The sequence below is a fragment of the Triticum urartu genome, chromosome 3 (assembly GCF_003073215.2).
Source record: "Triticum urartu cultivar G1812 chromosome 3, Tu2.1, whole genome shotgun sequence".
NCBI classification, from domain to species: domain Eukaryota; kingdom Viridiplantae; phylum Streptophyta; class Magnoliopsida; order Poales; family Poaceae; genus Triticum; species Triticum urartu.
In genome coordinates, this window is record NC_053024.1 from 28,982,047 (window position 1) to 28,996,321 (window position 14,275).

General features: G+C 46.1%; 2 protein-coding genes across 5 annotated transcripts; one reads left to right on the top strand and one right to left on the bottom strand.

Annotated features, from left to right (window-relative positions):
- Window positions 1-134: 134 nt before the first annotated feature.
- On the bottom strand, window positions 135-7,065 carry LOC125542533 (putative disease resistance protein RGA4). Of its 3 annotated transcripts, none has more exons than XM_048705602.1 (5): window positions 6,960-7,065; window positions 3,719-4,776; window positions 997-3,119; window positions 757-860; window positions 135-451 (listed from the first exon to the last, which is right to left on the bottom strand). In XM_048705602.1, exons 2-3 carry the CDS (start codon window positions 4,751-4,753, stop codon window positions 1,434-1,436), a joined length of 2,721 nt encoding a protein of 906 aa, XP_048561559.1. In that variant the 5' UTR covers window positions 4,754-4,776; window positions 6,960-7,065; the 3' UTR covers window positions 135-451; window positions 757-860; window positions 997-1,433. The 3 variants fall into 3 exon arrangements, with proteins under 3 accessions (XP_048561559.1, XP_048561558.1, XP_048561560.1); XM_048705601.1 differs by lacking the exon at window positions 6,960-7,065 and adding an exon at window positions 6,160-6,920; XM_048705603.1 differs by lacking the exons at window positions 135-451; window positions 757-860; window positions 6,960-7,065 and adding an exon at window positions 6,160-6,922 and having other exon boundaries at window positions 2,614-2,813; window positions 2,899-3,119.
- A 3,485-nt stretch (window positions 7,066-10,550) lies between these two features.
- On the top strand, window positions 10,551-12,829 carry LOC125547787 (protein DETOXIFICATION 32-like). 2 transcript variants are annotated; one of them, XM_048711561.1, is made up of 7 exons: window positions 10,551-10,787; window positions 10,882-11,431; window positions 11,520-11,606; window positions 11,698-11,993; window positions 12,080-12,198; window positions 12,288-12,374; window positions 12,542-12,829. In XM_048711561.1, exons 1-7 carry the CDS (start codon window positions 10,634-10,636, stop codon window positions 12,713-12,715), a joined length of 1,467 nt encoding a protein of 488 aa, XP_048567518.1. In that variant the 5' UTR covers window positions 10,551-10,633; the 3' UTR covers window positions 12,716-12,829. The 2 variants fall into 2 exon arrangements, with proteins under 2 accessions (XP_048567518.1, XP_048567517.1); XM_048711560.1 differs by having other exon boundaries at window positions 10,552-10,787; window positions 10,887-11,431.
- Window positions 12,830-14,275: the final 1,446 nt, after the last annotated feature.

The window sequence follows — 14,275 nt, forward strand, 5'->3', positions numbered from 1 at the left end:
CCATTGTCTCCAGAGACCATCGTGCCATCTGATCTTCAGTCACCCTCTCTGAATATGTATGACACTACGCTCACAAACTGTATACAGCTGCTTGGCCTATCAAGTTCCATTTCAGAACAGTAAAAGCCACCATATATGTAATATGTATACTATTATCTTCCTCACCTGCTCATCAAACTGAGTCTGTCCAACCAGGCAATAAGAATAAAGGAACAGACCAGGGGCTCATATATGGAACAAATGTACAGTACTCTGTTTTCTAAGGATGGCCTTGCAAGGGTTGGATAATTTTAATACATGGCCTACACCTTCTCGCAAAAAATAAAGTTCAGTATCATTTTCTCCATCTCGCTTTCATACTGTATCGTCGTTTCCATGGATGCGCCCACTTGATATGTATGCGCCGCCAGCTCCTGGCTTCAGGAAGAGGGGGAGGCTGCCGTCGATTCACCTGCATGCATTTGATCAAAACAGTTATAAACCCCCTTCATAGGAAGTTTAGTTTCATGCCTGAATATGTGTTCTGAATTATAACACATATAATGACAGTTACCAAATCTCCTTTTCAGTTGAAAAGCTTGTAATGACATATATAACATTTTGTACCTTAACAACAGATCCAGATGTCAATTCAATTCAATTTGATGAAAAAGAAGTACCACTATTCACGGCAAATGTAGCAGTGCTCCTATGAAATACTTAAGGGTATGAAAATAAGGCTAGTAGTAGAAGTACTAGTAGCAGCAGAAGACATACATTTCCTTCTGCTTCTATCACATATAACCTTGGATGATGTTGCATTCTTCCTTCCATAGTCCTTCCTCTCCTTATGGTACGTCCTATTATTCATCTGAGTAATCCTGCAATTTAAGAGAGAAAAAGCAACATGAAATATGTTCATTCAGGCTCTAGCATATATATACTGATGAAATGCAGATGCATGGAATTACCAAAAGGAGTAGCTATTATGTTTGGAAAGAGTGACAGAACTATCACCTGCACAACATTTGTATCGATCTTGTAGGGCTCTCTTGTGTACAGTAGGTGCCATTTTTTCTCATTGCCTCCATCGTTTGCATAAACCTCAACATGCTGGATGTGGCTGAACTTGAACCACTCCGAGCCAGATTTTCCCAAAGCCATGGAGGTGAGTACCTTTCGGCTGCAGTTCAACAAAAAATGACTTGGCTTCACAGCCTGTAGGTATAACGGTAGTTGTTTCTCACTGTACCCTAGATTCAGCGCAAGTCTTCTGAGTGCAGGCATCTGCTCAAGTAACTCGATCTTTGAGCAGAAGCTGATCTCAAGATTTTGCAATTTGGGAAGATTAGTGATCCTAGTCATCTCGGGCATGTGAGACAGCCTGAGCTCAGTGACGGAACCAAAGTTTTCAACAGAGTCGAGGCGCTCGATGTTGCTCATATATACTTTTTTCAAAGCCCTTGCATGGGATGCAAGGCCGGGGGGATACACCTCAAATTGCATCTTACGATACTAAGCTCATCCAAGAGGGGCATAGCTTGCACTTCCTCCTCCCACACCCAGTCCTCCCATTGCACCAATGCATTTAGTTTCATCTGATGCAGTCTTGGAAAAGAAGTTGTCATCTGGGATGAAGGATGATGACGGTGATCCGGGGACTGCACAAATTCAGGCCCAACACGCTTGATAGCTGGCGCTCGGTCAACTGCTAGGAGCTCAAGACATGGAAGCAGACACAAGCCATCAGGGAGTTGGGTGCAACAAACCAGTTCATGCATTGTTAGAAACCTCAAGCTCTTGAGAGGCGATGTTGCTGTTGACATCATCCATCTTGGGAGCTGGTGACCGAAATATCCTTGGATGTTAATATTTTCGATGCAAGACGGAGGATAGAGTTCATCAAACACCTCCTCAATTATTCCTTGTTCCTTCTCAGAGGGTACTCTTCTATTGTTGTCAAGTGTATTGGTGCAGTGTAATTTCATTAAGGTAAGATGTACTTTTGCAACAAGCATGGCCTTCAAGGCAGACGAGGTAACAGCTACATTCTCCAAACCCTTTAATCCAAGATGAACGAGGTGAGAAAGAGGTCCCAACTCTTCCAAACTACACCAATCACCATCCACGTAGGCTGGGAACCCATACAGTTCCCTCAGATTTGTCAAGGCACAGAAACCCCTAGGCATGCTATTTACACATGTGTCGTCAAGGTCAAGAAATCTCAGTTCCTCTAACTTGACAATGCTGTCAGGAAGTTTCACCAGACTCCTACAACCTTCCAGACCAAGGTGTTGTAGGAATTTTATCTTGTGAATGTCCTCTGGCAGGCTGTTTATATCATTGCAGTTTTGTAGTGTTAGATACCTCAAGTGTTTGAGCTGATATAGAGATTCAGTCAATGCAGCAAAATTTGCAGACTCTATATGTAGAGTTCGAAGACTTGAAAAGCTCATCAGCGAATCACCAGACTGAATCTTGAAATTCCCAATTATTGTTATCGATCTTAGCGATTTTTGCTCTTGTAAACATCTCCACTCAAATTCATCAGATTGCCCGCCTTTGGTTTCTACAGAAAACCTAAGAAACTTTGGCAGACTAAGTTTGCTATTAAGAATTTCTCCACTATGACCTACTAGTGCTTCATCTCTAGTCAAAAATTGAGCAAATGATCGGACAACATCATGCATGTGGCAAATAGTTTGACTGGAATATAACGGATCCGGCTCTATAAGGTTCCTCAATATTAGCTCCTTATGGTACTCATTTCCTAATTCTTCCAATTTATCAGAGTCCCCATGAACAAATCCTTCACCAATCCACATTCCCACAAACTGTACGTGGGTAAAACTTATCCTTTTAGGCTTAAGGGAGAAATGCAGAAAACATTGTTTTAAACATGGAGACAAGTCCTCGTACCTAAGATATATTGCATGGTTTAGCTCTTCTGGCATACGACTTACTGACCATATAGAATCATGCAAAACCTTTTCCCAATCACGTCGTTCTTTGTCCTTCTGGCATAGGAGTCCTCCCATCACTTTTATGGCAAGCGGTAACCCGTCACATTTTTCTATGATTTGCAACCCTATATCCTTAAGCATATCAACTGCAGGTTCAGTTTTCTCTGTTGTGAGTACCTGCAAGCAGTTTAAGCATGTAGAGTTAACAAGAAACACACACACAAACACACTGGAGTGGCTACTAGACTAGCTGATGTACTCATAAGTTACCAAACAAAAACATGGAACTATCCGTTGATTAATAACTGATTGGGTGCTCCACTCACGGGGACATCTCAGATGTGCCCTTTTCTCTGCTTGTCTTACAGTTATGAAACATCAAAATGATTATCTAACAGAGCTAGTTACTCTCAACAAAAATAATAATCCGTGAACATGCCGCTTGAACAGCAAGTAATGTGCGTAATTAATTCTAGAATAATTAATTAGGGAAGTCTAGTTAGCTAGTTGTGGAGCTAACAAGAACAATAAGGTTTACATGCATTGAAAGTGCAACAAGTTTGCCGTGGTAAACATACTAATCGAATCTTAGCAGCATCATTCATCAAACAACAATGAACATATATACATAGAGACGCAATAAACGGCGGATGCACTTAAGGTACTGAAGCACAAAGACTGCTGGAAAATATGGCTATGACCTGTGCTAATAAATGAATATACTATTGATTATTTACTTGAGACAGAGCAGAGGTTGCTAGTAGCCATACACTCACCTGCTTCTTGAGCAATGACCAAGCATCTTCAGGCTCTAATTTGTCAACATGGTGGTAAGGATGCACAGCTTTCATGCCTCGAGCAATGGCTTCATGTCTTGATGTGATGAGGACTCGGCTACCAGGAGCGCTGTGGCTAAAGGGAGCCTTGAGCAAGTTGGTCCATTCATTGATGCCCCACATGTCATCCAACACAAGAAATATCTTCTTGTCTCTGATAGCATTCGCAAGAGCCGGCACAAGCAAAGCTTTGTCTTGAGACCAACCACCTGGCCCTGGCAAGTTTCCATTGGCGGAAGTGATGGCCGTCTGCAACAGCTCAACCTCGCTGAACTCTTGTGTGACACTCAACCATATCTTTGTGGTGAACTTGTCTTGGATGGCCTCATCATTAAAGACCTTCTTGCTGAGGGTAGTCTTACCAATTCCACCAACACCAACTATGGCAAACACCATGATGCTATCACTCTTGTCCCCTGACTCCATCAGGAGCATATGAACAAGTGCCCTTGTATCATCTTCAATCTTCTCCCCGACCACACTCGATCGCTCCAGCAATGGATTTGTCTTGCGGTTGACAGCAGGAGGGTTGGTTGTCTTTTGGTTTTGGTAGGCTTCCAGCTTGATAAAATTGAAACTACCGCCCCTCTTGGAGATTTCATCTAGCTTTTGGTTGAGCGCCTTGATGCGGCTCCCGATCTCATGGGCATGGAGGGGGTTTCGCATGCAGAAGAGTGGATTAAGGCACCCCATGTCCTTGGATGGACCTTGCTCCATGACTCTGAGCTGGCACAGGTCGAGGATGTCAGTGGCGTGATACATGGCGCGCTTCAGTTCCTCCACCCACTCCCGCACACTCTCGTCTGTGATATTCCTCTTATCGGCATCCGCAAGAACATTTTTTAGGTCCCTGAGCTTGACGCTTAGGTCATCAATCCCGCTAGAGACCCCAATCAGCATGGCCACTTCTTCTATTGCCATCTCAGTGAGCATGTTGCTGACGTAAGATGCCAAAGCATCCAAAACTCCTGCCATCAGCAGGAAGGATGTTGTTTTTGCTGCCAGAACGGAACATATAAAGAAAATTACTCTTTCATTATCATAATGATCACCACACAATCCCATGAATGCTTGAAACTGAACGACATGTCATTATCTCATTTAGTAATTAGAGAAAAAGGATAATAAGTTCGTTCACCAATAATGTATCTGAAATGTAGTCTGATTCCAGTTATCTTCTGAATCCCTGGCTAATTCAAACATGCATGCCATATACAAAAGCAAAGGGTTCCCCATTTCCGAGAAAAGAACACGAAGACATTTTTTAACGACAAAGAGCTAGAATTACACTCAAGCACAACATTACTAGGAGAGAAAAATAAAGAGTAGAAAGCCCATAAATTCTCTGCATGGTATATACTACTCCCTCTGTCCTATAATATAAGATGTTATAACAACCAATGTACTCATATATTGGTTGTAATAACATCTTATATTACGAGATGGAGATGGAGGGAGTAGGAGGGAGTGATCTCGGCACACGGAACAAACTACAAAAAGTTAGCGAAATTAACTTCAATCAACGGAACAGATCAGAGATGGATTGGTAAAGTCTCCTCTGGTCTTGCTCTTACTGTAACTTGTGTGGAAGCGCCAGAGGGAGTAGCATTGTTTATATTACGGATGGAGACAATTTGGAAGTTGTGTGTTGCTCAACGCGAGCCTTCGAGCCAATAAATCTAATTTACAAATTTAAAACATGACCAATCATTTATATGCAAGTCTTACAGGCCATGCTGCTAGCTAATATGATTCGACGCAAGATGGTGTTGAAATATCTGAAAACGTATCGGTGTTAAAAAGATTCGAAAAGGAGGTCCGATTTGAATGGCCTTAGGTTGAGATTAATTTTCAGAAACACCAAAAATCTCTGTTTTGAAAGAAAGAACACCAAATACAGCGCAGCCGCACATTAAGCTTTCACATACTTACACAATGCTTACTGACGTGTTGAAAATGGCAACATTTTAACCCGATAAAAGGGAACATTATAATCCTGGGATCCACTAGGAAACTTAATTCACAAAAAAGTAATAACAATTACAGTTAGCTTTCTATATAAAGCTTTTTTATATATAGACACCAAGTCAGTAGATGCTTGTGTGTGTAGAAAGGTTCAGCAGCCAAATACAACAAAAGCTCCGAAGGTGGTAATTTCCAAGAAGAAAACGCAATACGGATACGGAGGTTAAAGCTATATACCTGTATGTAACATTCATGAACGACCTTGTGCACAGATAAATCAGAACATATATTAAAAAAATTGAGGGATCTGAACATATATTGTTGAGAGACAGTGGTATAAAAAGTTCCTTTTTTTTAATCAATTTTGAATGCATATACAGTGAGGTGTAACGAAGTCAAAGGTGCAGATCTAGAACCTGGCTTGCGTCGTGAAGGATTCAGAATCCTGAAGGCGCCTCGCTGTGGCCGCGGGGCGGCGCGCTGCGTGGCTGCATCGCGCCGCGGATATGCAACGCGAACCCTTGGATCAGTCCGGTGTTCCTGCCGCACCTACCCGCGCCGTGCCCGCCCAACGGAGACCCGTCGCGCCGGCTAGCTTGGGCTCGGACGGGAGGCTGTCCGGCGAGGACGCAGTGCAGAAGCACACCGGCAACATCCGCGGCGGGCTGGCGTTGCGTGGGTGGCGGCGGAGTGGGGTTGCAGGGGGCGGCCAGGCGGTGGCGGGCAGGTGCTGCGGAGTACGGCCATAGGACGCTGCGCGCGGAGGTACCAAGCGAAAGAGGAGCAGGGCCAGCGTTGTACTGACGAGCGCGCTACGGGAGGTAGGAGAAAGGGGAAAGAAGAGGAAGAAGAAGAAGCTCCTTCGATTCCAAAACTAGATAATACAATCAAGAACACAGGTAGAAACATACTGTATTATAAGTTCTTTTCTTTCTGCAAAGATATTGACAAGAAAATAAACTATGCCTGCAGAATTTTAGATTTGCGGACGATATGTTCAAGAACACAGACAACATGTTTCAGGTTGACAAAAAAAAGAAAAACATGCCCGCAAATTTTAACTTAATGCCACGATGGTTTCCGCAAAGAAAAAAAACAGGGAATTGATCTCTTGTCAAAAAAGAATATAAGTAACCACAAAAAGGCTTGACGATCAGATATCAGATATTGATATTTGGGAGAAAGAGTGCATAGAGATAGAACGAGCTGCAATTACCTTCAATCGGTTGGAGATGCAGGGTGGGTTGATCTTTGTTGCCGGCTTGTTCTATGGCAGCTTGTGGAAATGGTAAAGGACGTTGCGTTGTTTATATAGCTATAGACGAATGTGAAGGACATGCAAGTTACCTTGCAAAAAGAAAAAAGAAAAAAGAATATATACCATCATCGCATAATTTTCATTCAGAAGTTGCTCACCACATATACCGTGTGGTTAACTAACAATTAATTGATCCCTCGCAAAAAAAAAAGATTAATTGATGTCATACTGTTACGTGTCAACTTGATTAAGTGTCTTATTTTTTCTTAGTCGACTTGGTCATGATAAGAAGTCTGAAAACGGATGGACGACTGACTCTGATCTGGTTGGACCGGCGGCAGCATATATATAATCATAATCATGGATCGACACGGCCGATTAATCTGTAGGGCCATACGGACTATATGCTACGGTTAAATCCGACCCCAAGTGATTAATCTATCTATTTGGGGATCTTTCTTACCAGATGATCCATTCCTTGAGATGCACACATCATTGCGTTCAGTCATGATTCTGTTGTATGTTCTACGATTGACTTTTACAAGCTTATATGACGAGCAACTCAACGTAGCTCGCAAGCTGAACTTCAAAGTGAGTGCCTTGATTTTCTTACCTTTGGCTTCCCTATCTGTAAAAAGAAACTGTCCGAAGTGGATTGGGTAGGGAAGAAAGTCAAGACGTGGCAATCTTCTTGGATTCGATAAAAAGTGATGTTGATATTCTGTGGACCATTTAATCCAGAGGTTAAATAGTTGAAAAGAAAGATGCCTATCTTCAGTAGGCAAGGAAGTTTTCATAAAAGTCCGTAGCACAAACAATACCAACCTATGCAATCTCCGTTTTTAAAACTTGTATAAAAATTTGCAGAGGTATCTAAGATGTGATGTCACAATTTTGGTGGGGTGATGATGCACACCACAAAAGGTGCACTGATTCACTGGATAGAAAATGAAGTATTCCAAGCAACTTGCACTTCGTGTGCAGTACAACCTGTACCCCGATGCATTCTGTACACGAGAAAAAAAGCTAAAAAGATAAAAGGAAGGTAAAAAAAACTGAGAAAAAAAAATCAACTGTAGCTTCCTCCGAGCGTTGCGAATCCCTATTCGTCGCTTATGGCATCATGTACTGACCTTTCCTACATGGCGCCCACAGCAGCCGATCGTTGGAATTAAATGGGCTGGTCCATCTAGTGCGCCATTCTCTTCCGGTTGTTTTTTTTCTTGGTTTTGTGTTGCTTGGTGTTTTCACTCGGTTTTTGTTCTGTTTCTTGTTTTCCTTTTCATTTTATTTTTTCTCTATTTATTTTTCTTTTCCCTTCTTCCATTTTCCATTTTTATGTTTAAAAATGCATGAACTTTTATAAAATTTCCAATTCATCAACTTTCCTCAAATTCGTGTATATTTCTCAGTTTTGTGAACTTTTCTCAAATTCATGATCTTCTTAAAAACAATTGTGAACCTTTTTGAAATTTTAAAACTTTTTTGAGATTCATGAAATTTCATCAAATTCATATACATTTTTCAATTTTGTGATTTTTTTAAATGTTTTTATTCTTTTTCCACATTTTGTGAACTTTTTTCAAATCCACTAATTTTTTCTCAAATCCGTGAACATTTTTCAATTCTGCGAACATTTTTCAAATTCATTTAAATTTTGTAAAAAGTTAACAGTGAAATTCGTGAAGTTTTCTTAAATACACAAACACTATTTAAATTTGATAGGTGACGTGTTTCTTCACATAAACAGTATTTACTTTCCACCTTCTACTTGTTCAAAACAATCATTCAAATATTGATAAACACATTTATAACATACTTTGTTCATCCGAAATTACTTGTCGCTCAAACGGATATATCTAGCACATCCGTTTGAGCGACAAATAATTTCAGCCAGAGGGAGTACTTATGAACTAGCTTAGGGCATCTCCAATGCGAATCCTGAAACTACCCGCAACCGTCTGGACCGCTCGGTCCGGACATATTTTGTCATCCAACGCAGGTCTGTATCACCCTGCAGGGCGGTCTGGATGTGCTTTTTCCTGCAAACCGAAGGCAAACACGCTGCCACGTTCACTCCTGACTACCCTGCCCACCAAAAAGCCGTCCCGCACCCGCATGCTTTTCCGCCCGAAGCCGGTTAGCGCCGCTCCAGAGTACCAGTGCTGTATTCATGCCGGCTTAGAGCGACGTGCCCTCTCATCGCGCTTTGACATTGAAACGACCTGCTGGTGAGGGTGTCGCCCTCGCCGCTTCCGAGTGCATGTGGCTGCCCCGTGTTCAAATAACAGCCCGTCCGTCCGCCTACCTACATTAAACACACGTGCAGTTGACGAAGAACGGCTAGCAGGCGCCACCCGTCCATCCCTCTGCCGCTCATCATTTTTCACGTTGTGGGTTGCCTTGCCATCCCCCGCATGCATCATCCTCCGCTTTCTTCCTCCTCTCTGCACCACGCACACCATGGCCTCCTAGAGTTCCAAAGCCGTCTGGGGCAGCCTCTCATCCCAGCAAAAAAAGAAGATCACCGCCATTGCAGCCGGCAGGCAGACGGTGGCCGGCGCTGCGCACGTCCCAATGGAGGACGCGGCCGAGGACAAGCTGGCGCCACCATACTTGTCGGTGCATGTCGGCATCACCATGGGCGAGGCCTGTGCCCACTACACGGATATGCCGCGAAAGGAGCGGGAGGCCAAGTTTTGGCAGGCGCAGGCCGATCAGGCCTACAACCTTGGCGTCCTCGACGAGCACCAGCGCGCGGAGGCGCAACTCACCTCCGACACAACCATAGTGTCGGACGTGGACGTGGCCGAGCAGGAGGCGCTGGTCGACTCCTACCGCACTGCCCACGAAATCCGTTGCGACTGTTGGCGGTACATCTAGTATCAGTTAGATTTACAGGCCGCTACAAGGAGATGGGTGAGGTGGCGGATGAGGTGTTTGGCAAGAGCGATGAGGATGAGGACATCGCCAACTCCGCCTCGATCGCGCCCCGCTGTCACGACCACGAAGTCGGCACGTTCGCAAGCACCGCCGGCGACGAGGAAGAATAGAGCATGGAAGGTCGCCTGCGCTCGGGTCCCAAGAAGGCAACCGCTCCTCTTCTCCCGTTGAAGCCAAACTTGGTGGGCTTAACATCGTCGGCCGATTAGCCGCTTGGCGGCGACGTGAAGGCGGTAAGCTTCACTTCCCGAGGCTCATGGATGCGGAGATGGAGGCTGCGGAGGCAGAGCTGGAGACTGCCGAGGCGGAGCTGGAGAATGTGAAGGCGGAGTTGAAGCTTCATTTCGTGGTGCTCACACCCGGACGGATGATGGCGATCATTTAGATTAGGTTTAGAGCCGGGTTTAATTAAAATATGTCCGAATTGTAATGAATGTGCTTTAGTTTATATGAAAATCAACCGATTTATATGAATTTCGTCCGGTTAGTTGAAATCATCTTCGAATTGTATGTGGAGTGGCCTCTTCCGCGGACGGATGGGGGTGTAAATTTACGAGTCAGCGTTGACGATGCCCTTGGTACTGAGCTTGTGATATTAACACGTCATCTTCTGTTCCCCTCTCGGAGAGAGAGTGGTTGGTAGTGATGAGGGCGCTGGCGACGAAGAGCTGGGAGGAGTCGAAGCTGCTATGGCGTCTGGCCTTCCCGGCGGTCCTCACCGAGGTGTTCCAGTTCTCCATCGGCTTCGTCACGGCCAGCTTCGTGGGGCACATCGGCGTCGTGGAGCTCGCCGCGGTCACCGTCGTGGAGAGCATCCTGGAGGGCTTCGCCTACGGAGTCCTGGTAGGTAGATCGCGGCACACCGCAGGCCAAGAGATCCAATCAATCTCTGTGCGAGAAATCTTACTAATAATCAATCGTGCGTGCGGTGCGGCAGCGCAGTTCGGCATGGGCTGCGCGCTGGACACGCTGTGCGGGCAGGCGGTGGGCGCCGGGCAGCTGGACCTTCTGGGCGTGTATGTGCAGCAGTCGTGGATCGTCTGCGGCGCCGCCGCGGTGGCGCTCACGCCGGCGTACGCCTTCGCCACGCCGATTCTGGGCTCCCTCCTCCGCCAGCCGGCCGCCGTGGCGGAGGCCGCCGGGCCGTACGCGCGGTGGGCGATCCCGCGGCTGCTCGCGCACGCCGCCAACTTCCCGCTGCAGAAGTTCTTCCAGACCCAGAGCAGGGTGTGGGCCCTGACGGCCATCACCGGCGCCGCGCTCGCCGTCCACGTCGCGCTCACCTACGTCGCCGTCAACCGGCTCGGGTACGGCCTCCGCGGCGCGGCCGTCGCCGGGAACGTCTCCTACTGGCTCATCGACGCCGCGCAGTTCGCCTACCTGGTCAGCGGCCGGTTCCCCGACGCGTGGAAGGGGTTCTCCGTTCTCGCGTTCAGGAACCTCGCCGCCTTCGTCAAGATCTCCCTCGTGTCTGCCGCCATGATCTGGTTGGTATAAAATTTAATTTTCCAGTTGAGCAGATCCATACTTTTACTTGAGTTTTCATAGGTTTTGTAACTTAATTTGGGAAAAAAGCTTGGAGTTTTGGTACTACGCCGCATTGCTCATTCTTGTGGGTCTGCTCAAGAATGGCCAGCTCCAGCTTGATATCATGTCAGTCTGGTGAGTGTTCCTTCTTGTTTACTTTTTGTACGCCACTCTACATATTCTCTAATTACAAGCACCATATTAACATGGAGAATTAATTTGACAGCATCAACTACGAGTTCTGGACCATGATGGTGGCGCTGGGCTTCAGCGAAGCAGTCAGCGTCAGGGTGTCCAACGAGCTCGGAGCGAGCAGACCCAAGGAGGCCAAGTTCTCCGTGGCCATGGCGGCCATGACATCCGCGCTCATTGGGGCCGCCTTCATGGCCGTCTTCTTCATCTGGAGAAGAGGTTTGCCGAGGCTCTTCAGCGACGACGAGGAGGTGGTCGACGGAGCGGCGAGGTTGGGGTACCTGCTCGCCGTCACCGTCTTTTTCAGCAGCATTGGGCCAGTGCTCTCAGGTAGTAGAACACCCAGAAGGTCTATGGCTTTAATCAACAATTTAACATGGTTATCAACTTCATCTCGACGGTTTGTGAATTTGCAGGTGTGGCTGTAGGGGCAGGGTGGCAGTTGCAGGTGGCATTCGTGAACATCGGTTGCTACTACTTGGTAGGCATTCCGGTTGGTGTCCTTCTTGGATTCAAGCTCAAACTTGGCGCACTGGTAAGCTACTCAGTCAGAAAATAGTTTCGTTCGGATCGCCGAGATCAAGTTGAAGAAATTATGTGTTGCTCATCTGATGATGGATGCAGGGGGTATGGACGGGCATGCTAACAGGCACCTTGCTACAGATGGCTATAGTTCTTGTCATTATTACGAGAACAGAGTGGGAGAAACAGGTACATTTTGCTCATCCTCAGTTGTCAACCTTAGTCACCTAATATAATTACACACCACATAGTAGTATAGTAACTTGGCATAAAAAATGCAGAATTAAATGTACCCATGTAACTTGCTAGTATGACCTGTTACTGAAACAACAAGAATCGTGTGCTACGTATTGCAGGCCCTGTTGGCAGCGGCGAGGATCAAGGAGGTCGGAGGGAAGAATGAGGACCAGCCGTTGGCCACAGCGGCATGTAGAGAAGATGAGCAAATGGACACTGTAAATGATGAAGTTTGTATGCAGACACGCGAGAGAAATATAGAGTTAGAGTGTAATGAACAGGTAGTAGTATAGAAGTTCATCTGTTTTCCCGTGTTTGCACTGATCACTGATCAAAGTTGTCAAATACTCCAGTAGCAAGGAAAGAGTAGGTGGCTCGTTTCATCACTGTCACACTACTATTATTTCTCTTTTCTTGTCCGAAGGCAGGCGGGTGGGGGTACGGTTTCAATGAGGAACCAACGTACAGAGGAAGGCATCAAGTTTGATCGGCTGGTAAAATTTGGTGGGAGCTGCTGCACTGAATTTATGGAGTTTGTTGCGTTGTACGGGCCTTTATGGGCACACCTGCTGCGGTAAAGGCCAGCTGCAGAACATGTTGCTGTCTAGGAAGGGACGGATGCAGATCTTCCAGCGACGCCTCATGCCCCCCATGCATCACAAGTCACATGCATGCAACACGGCCTAAAGCCCTGCATGGGTTTTCCTTTGATGAAATATGAGAGTACTACTCGATCAGTTTCTTCCAGCAGTGTCACACTACCAACTAATCTGGAAAAATCGGCTAAAAGGAAAAATGAAAGACAAGTTAAACGATTTCTCAAAAAGAGCTTCTTCGCACTTCTCACGTGACTCAGAGAAATGGAGGATTGCACAGACAATGAGGGCACACACTGGCAGTCACTGAGGACATGTACAATGGTTGATAAGACAGTCTTATCTTACACCCACTATGCAATTAAGATATGGCAATAAAACATGACGTACAATAGGTTATATCTTAGTCTTATCTCTGTTCCTAAATTTATGGTGAGACAAACTGTGTTAAGAGATCATCTCTTGATTAAGATACGGCAAAACTCTTTTTTCATTTCTCTCTCCTCCACCTCAGCAATAATAAAGCTAAGATATAACCATTGTACATGCCCTGAGGCACACATGAAACCGCACCGTCTCTCAGGGAGGTGGCTCGGGCAGGAACCTCAAGCAACTGCCGCCGCCACCCCCTCCTCCCCTCGACTCTGCCGGCACACCTCGCCGGGCAAATGCCGCTGACGGCTGGCAGCGACAGGGCATGCTCCCTCGTGTTGAGGCATTGTCCCGCGCAGATATCGCGGTGCTCCGGCTTGGTGGCCTTGCCTTGGCGGCACTCGTGCCTGATCTCTTGGCAGCGTGCTCCGGCCCTCGCGCCCTCTGCTTCTCTCTACTGGGAAGGTATTGGGCCTTTAAGAGCATCTTCAGCAGTTGGCCCCCTCATGAGGCATAAAAATCACCGCCTGGGGGCGAGCCGGCGGTACAATCGGTGCTGGGGGCGGTTGGACATTCAGCCGTTGCCCCCAGGTCGACCCAGGCATCTATATTGGCCCAGTTTTCGGCCCACTTTTGGCGAATAAAGGCCCCATATGGGCAAGAATTGGCCCATATTCGGCATAGTTCGTCGTGGCCCGGCGTTGAATTCTCAACATAAATATTTTTATCACATAGTTCATCATGGAAAATCAAATAGTTCAACAAAATAGTGCAACAACAAATAGTTCAATACAAATTATATAGTTCAACAAATAAAAAATCATCACACGTCGAGCTAGGCGTCGCCCTTGATCCTCCATAGTGTCGGGGAACGTAGTATTTCAA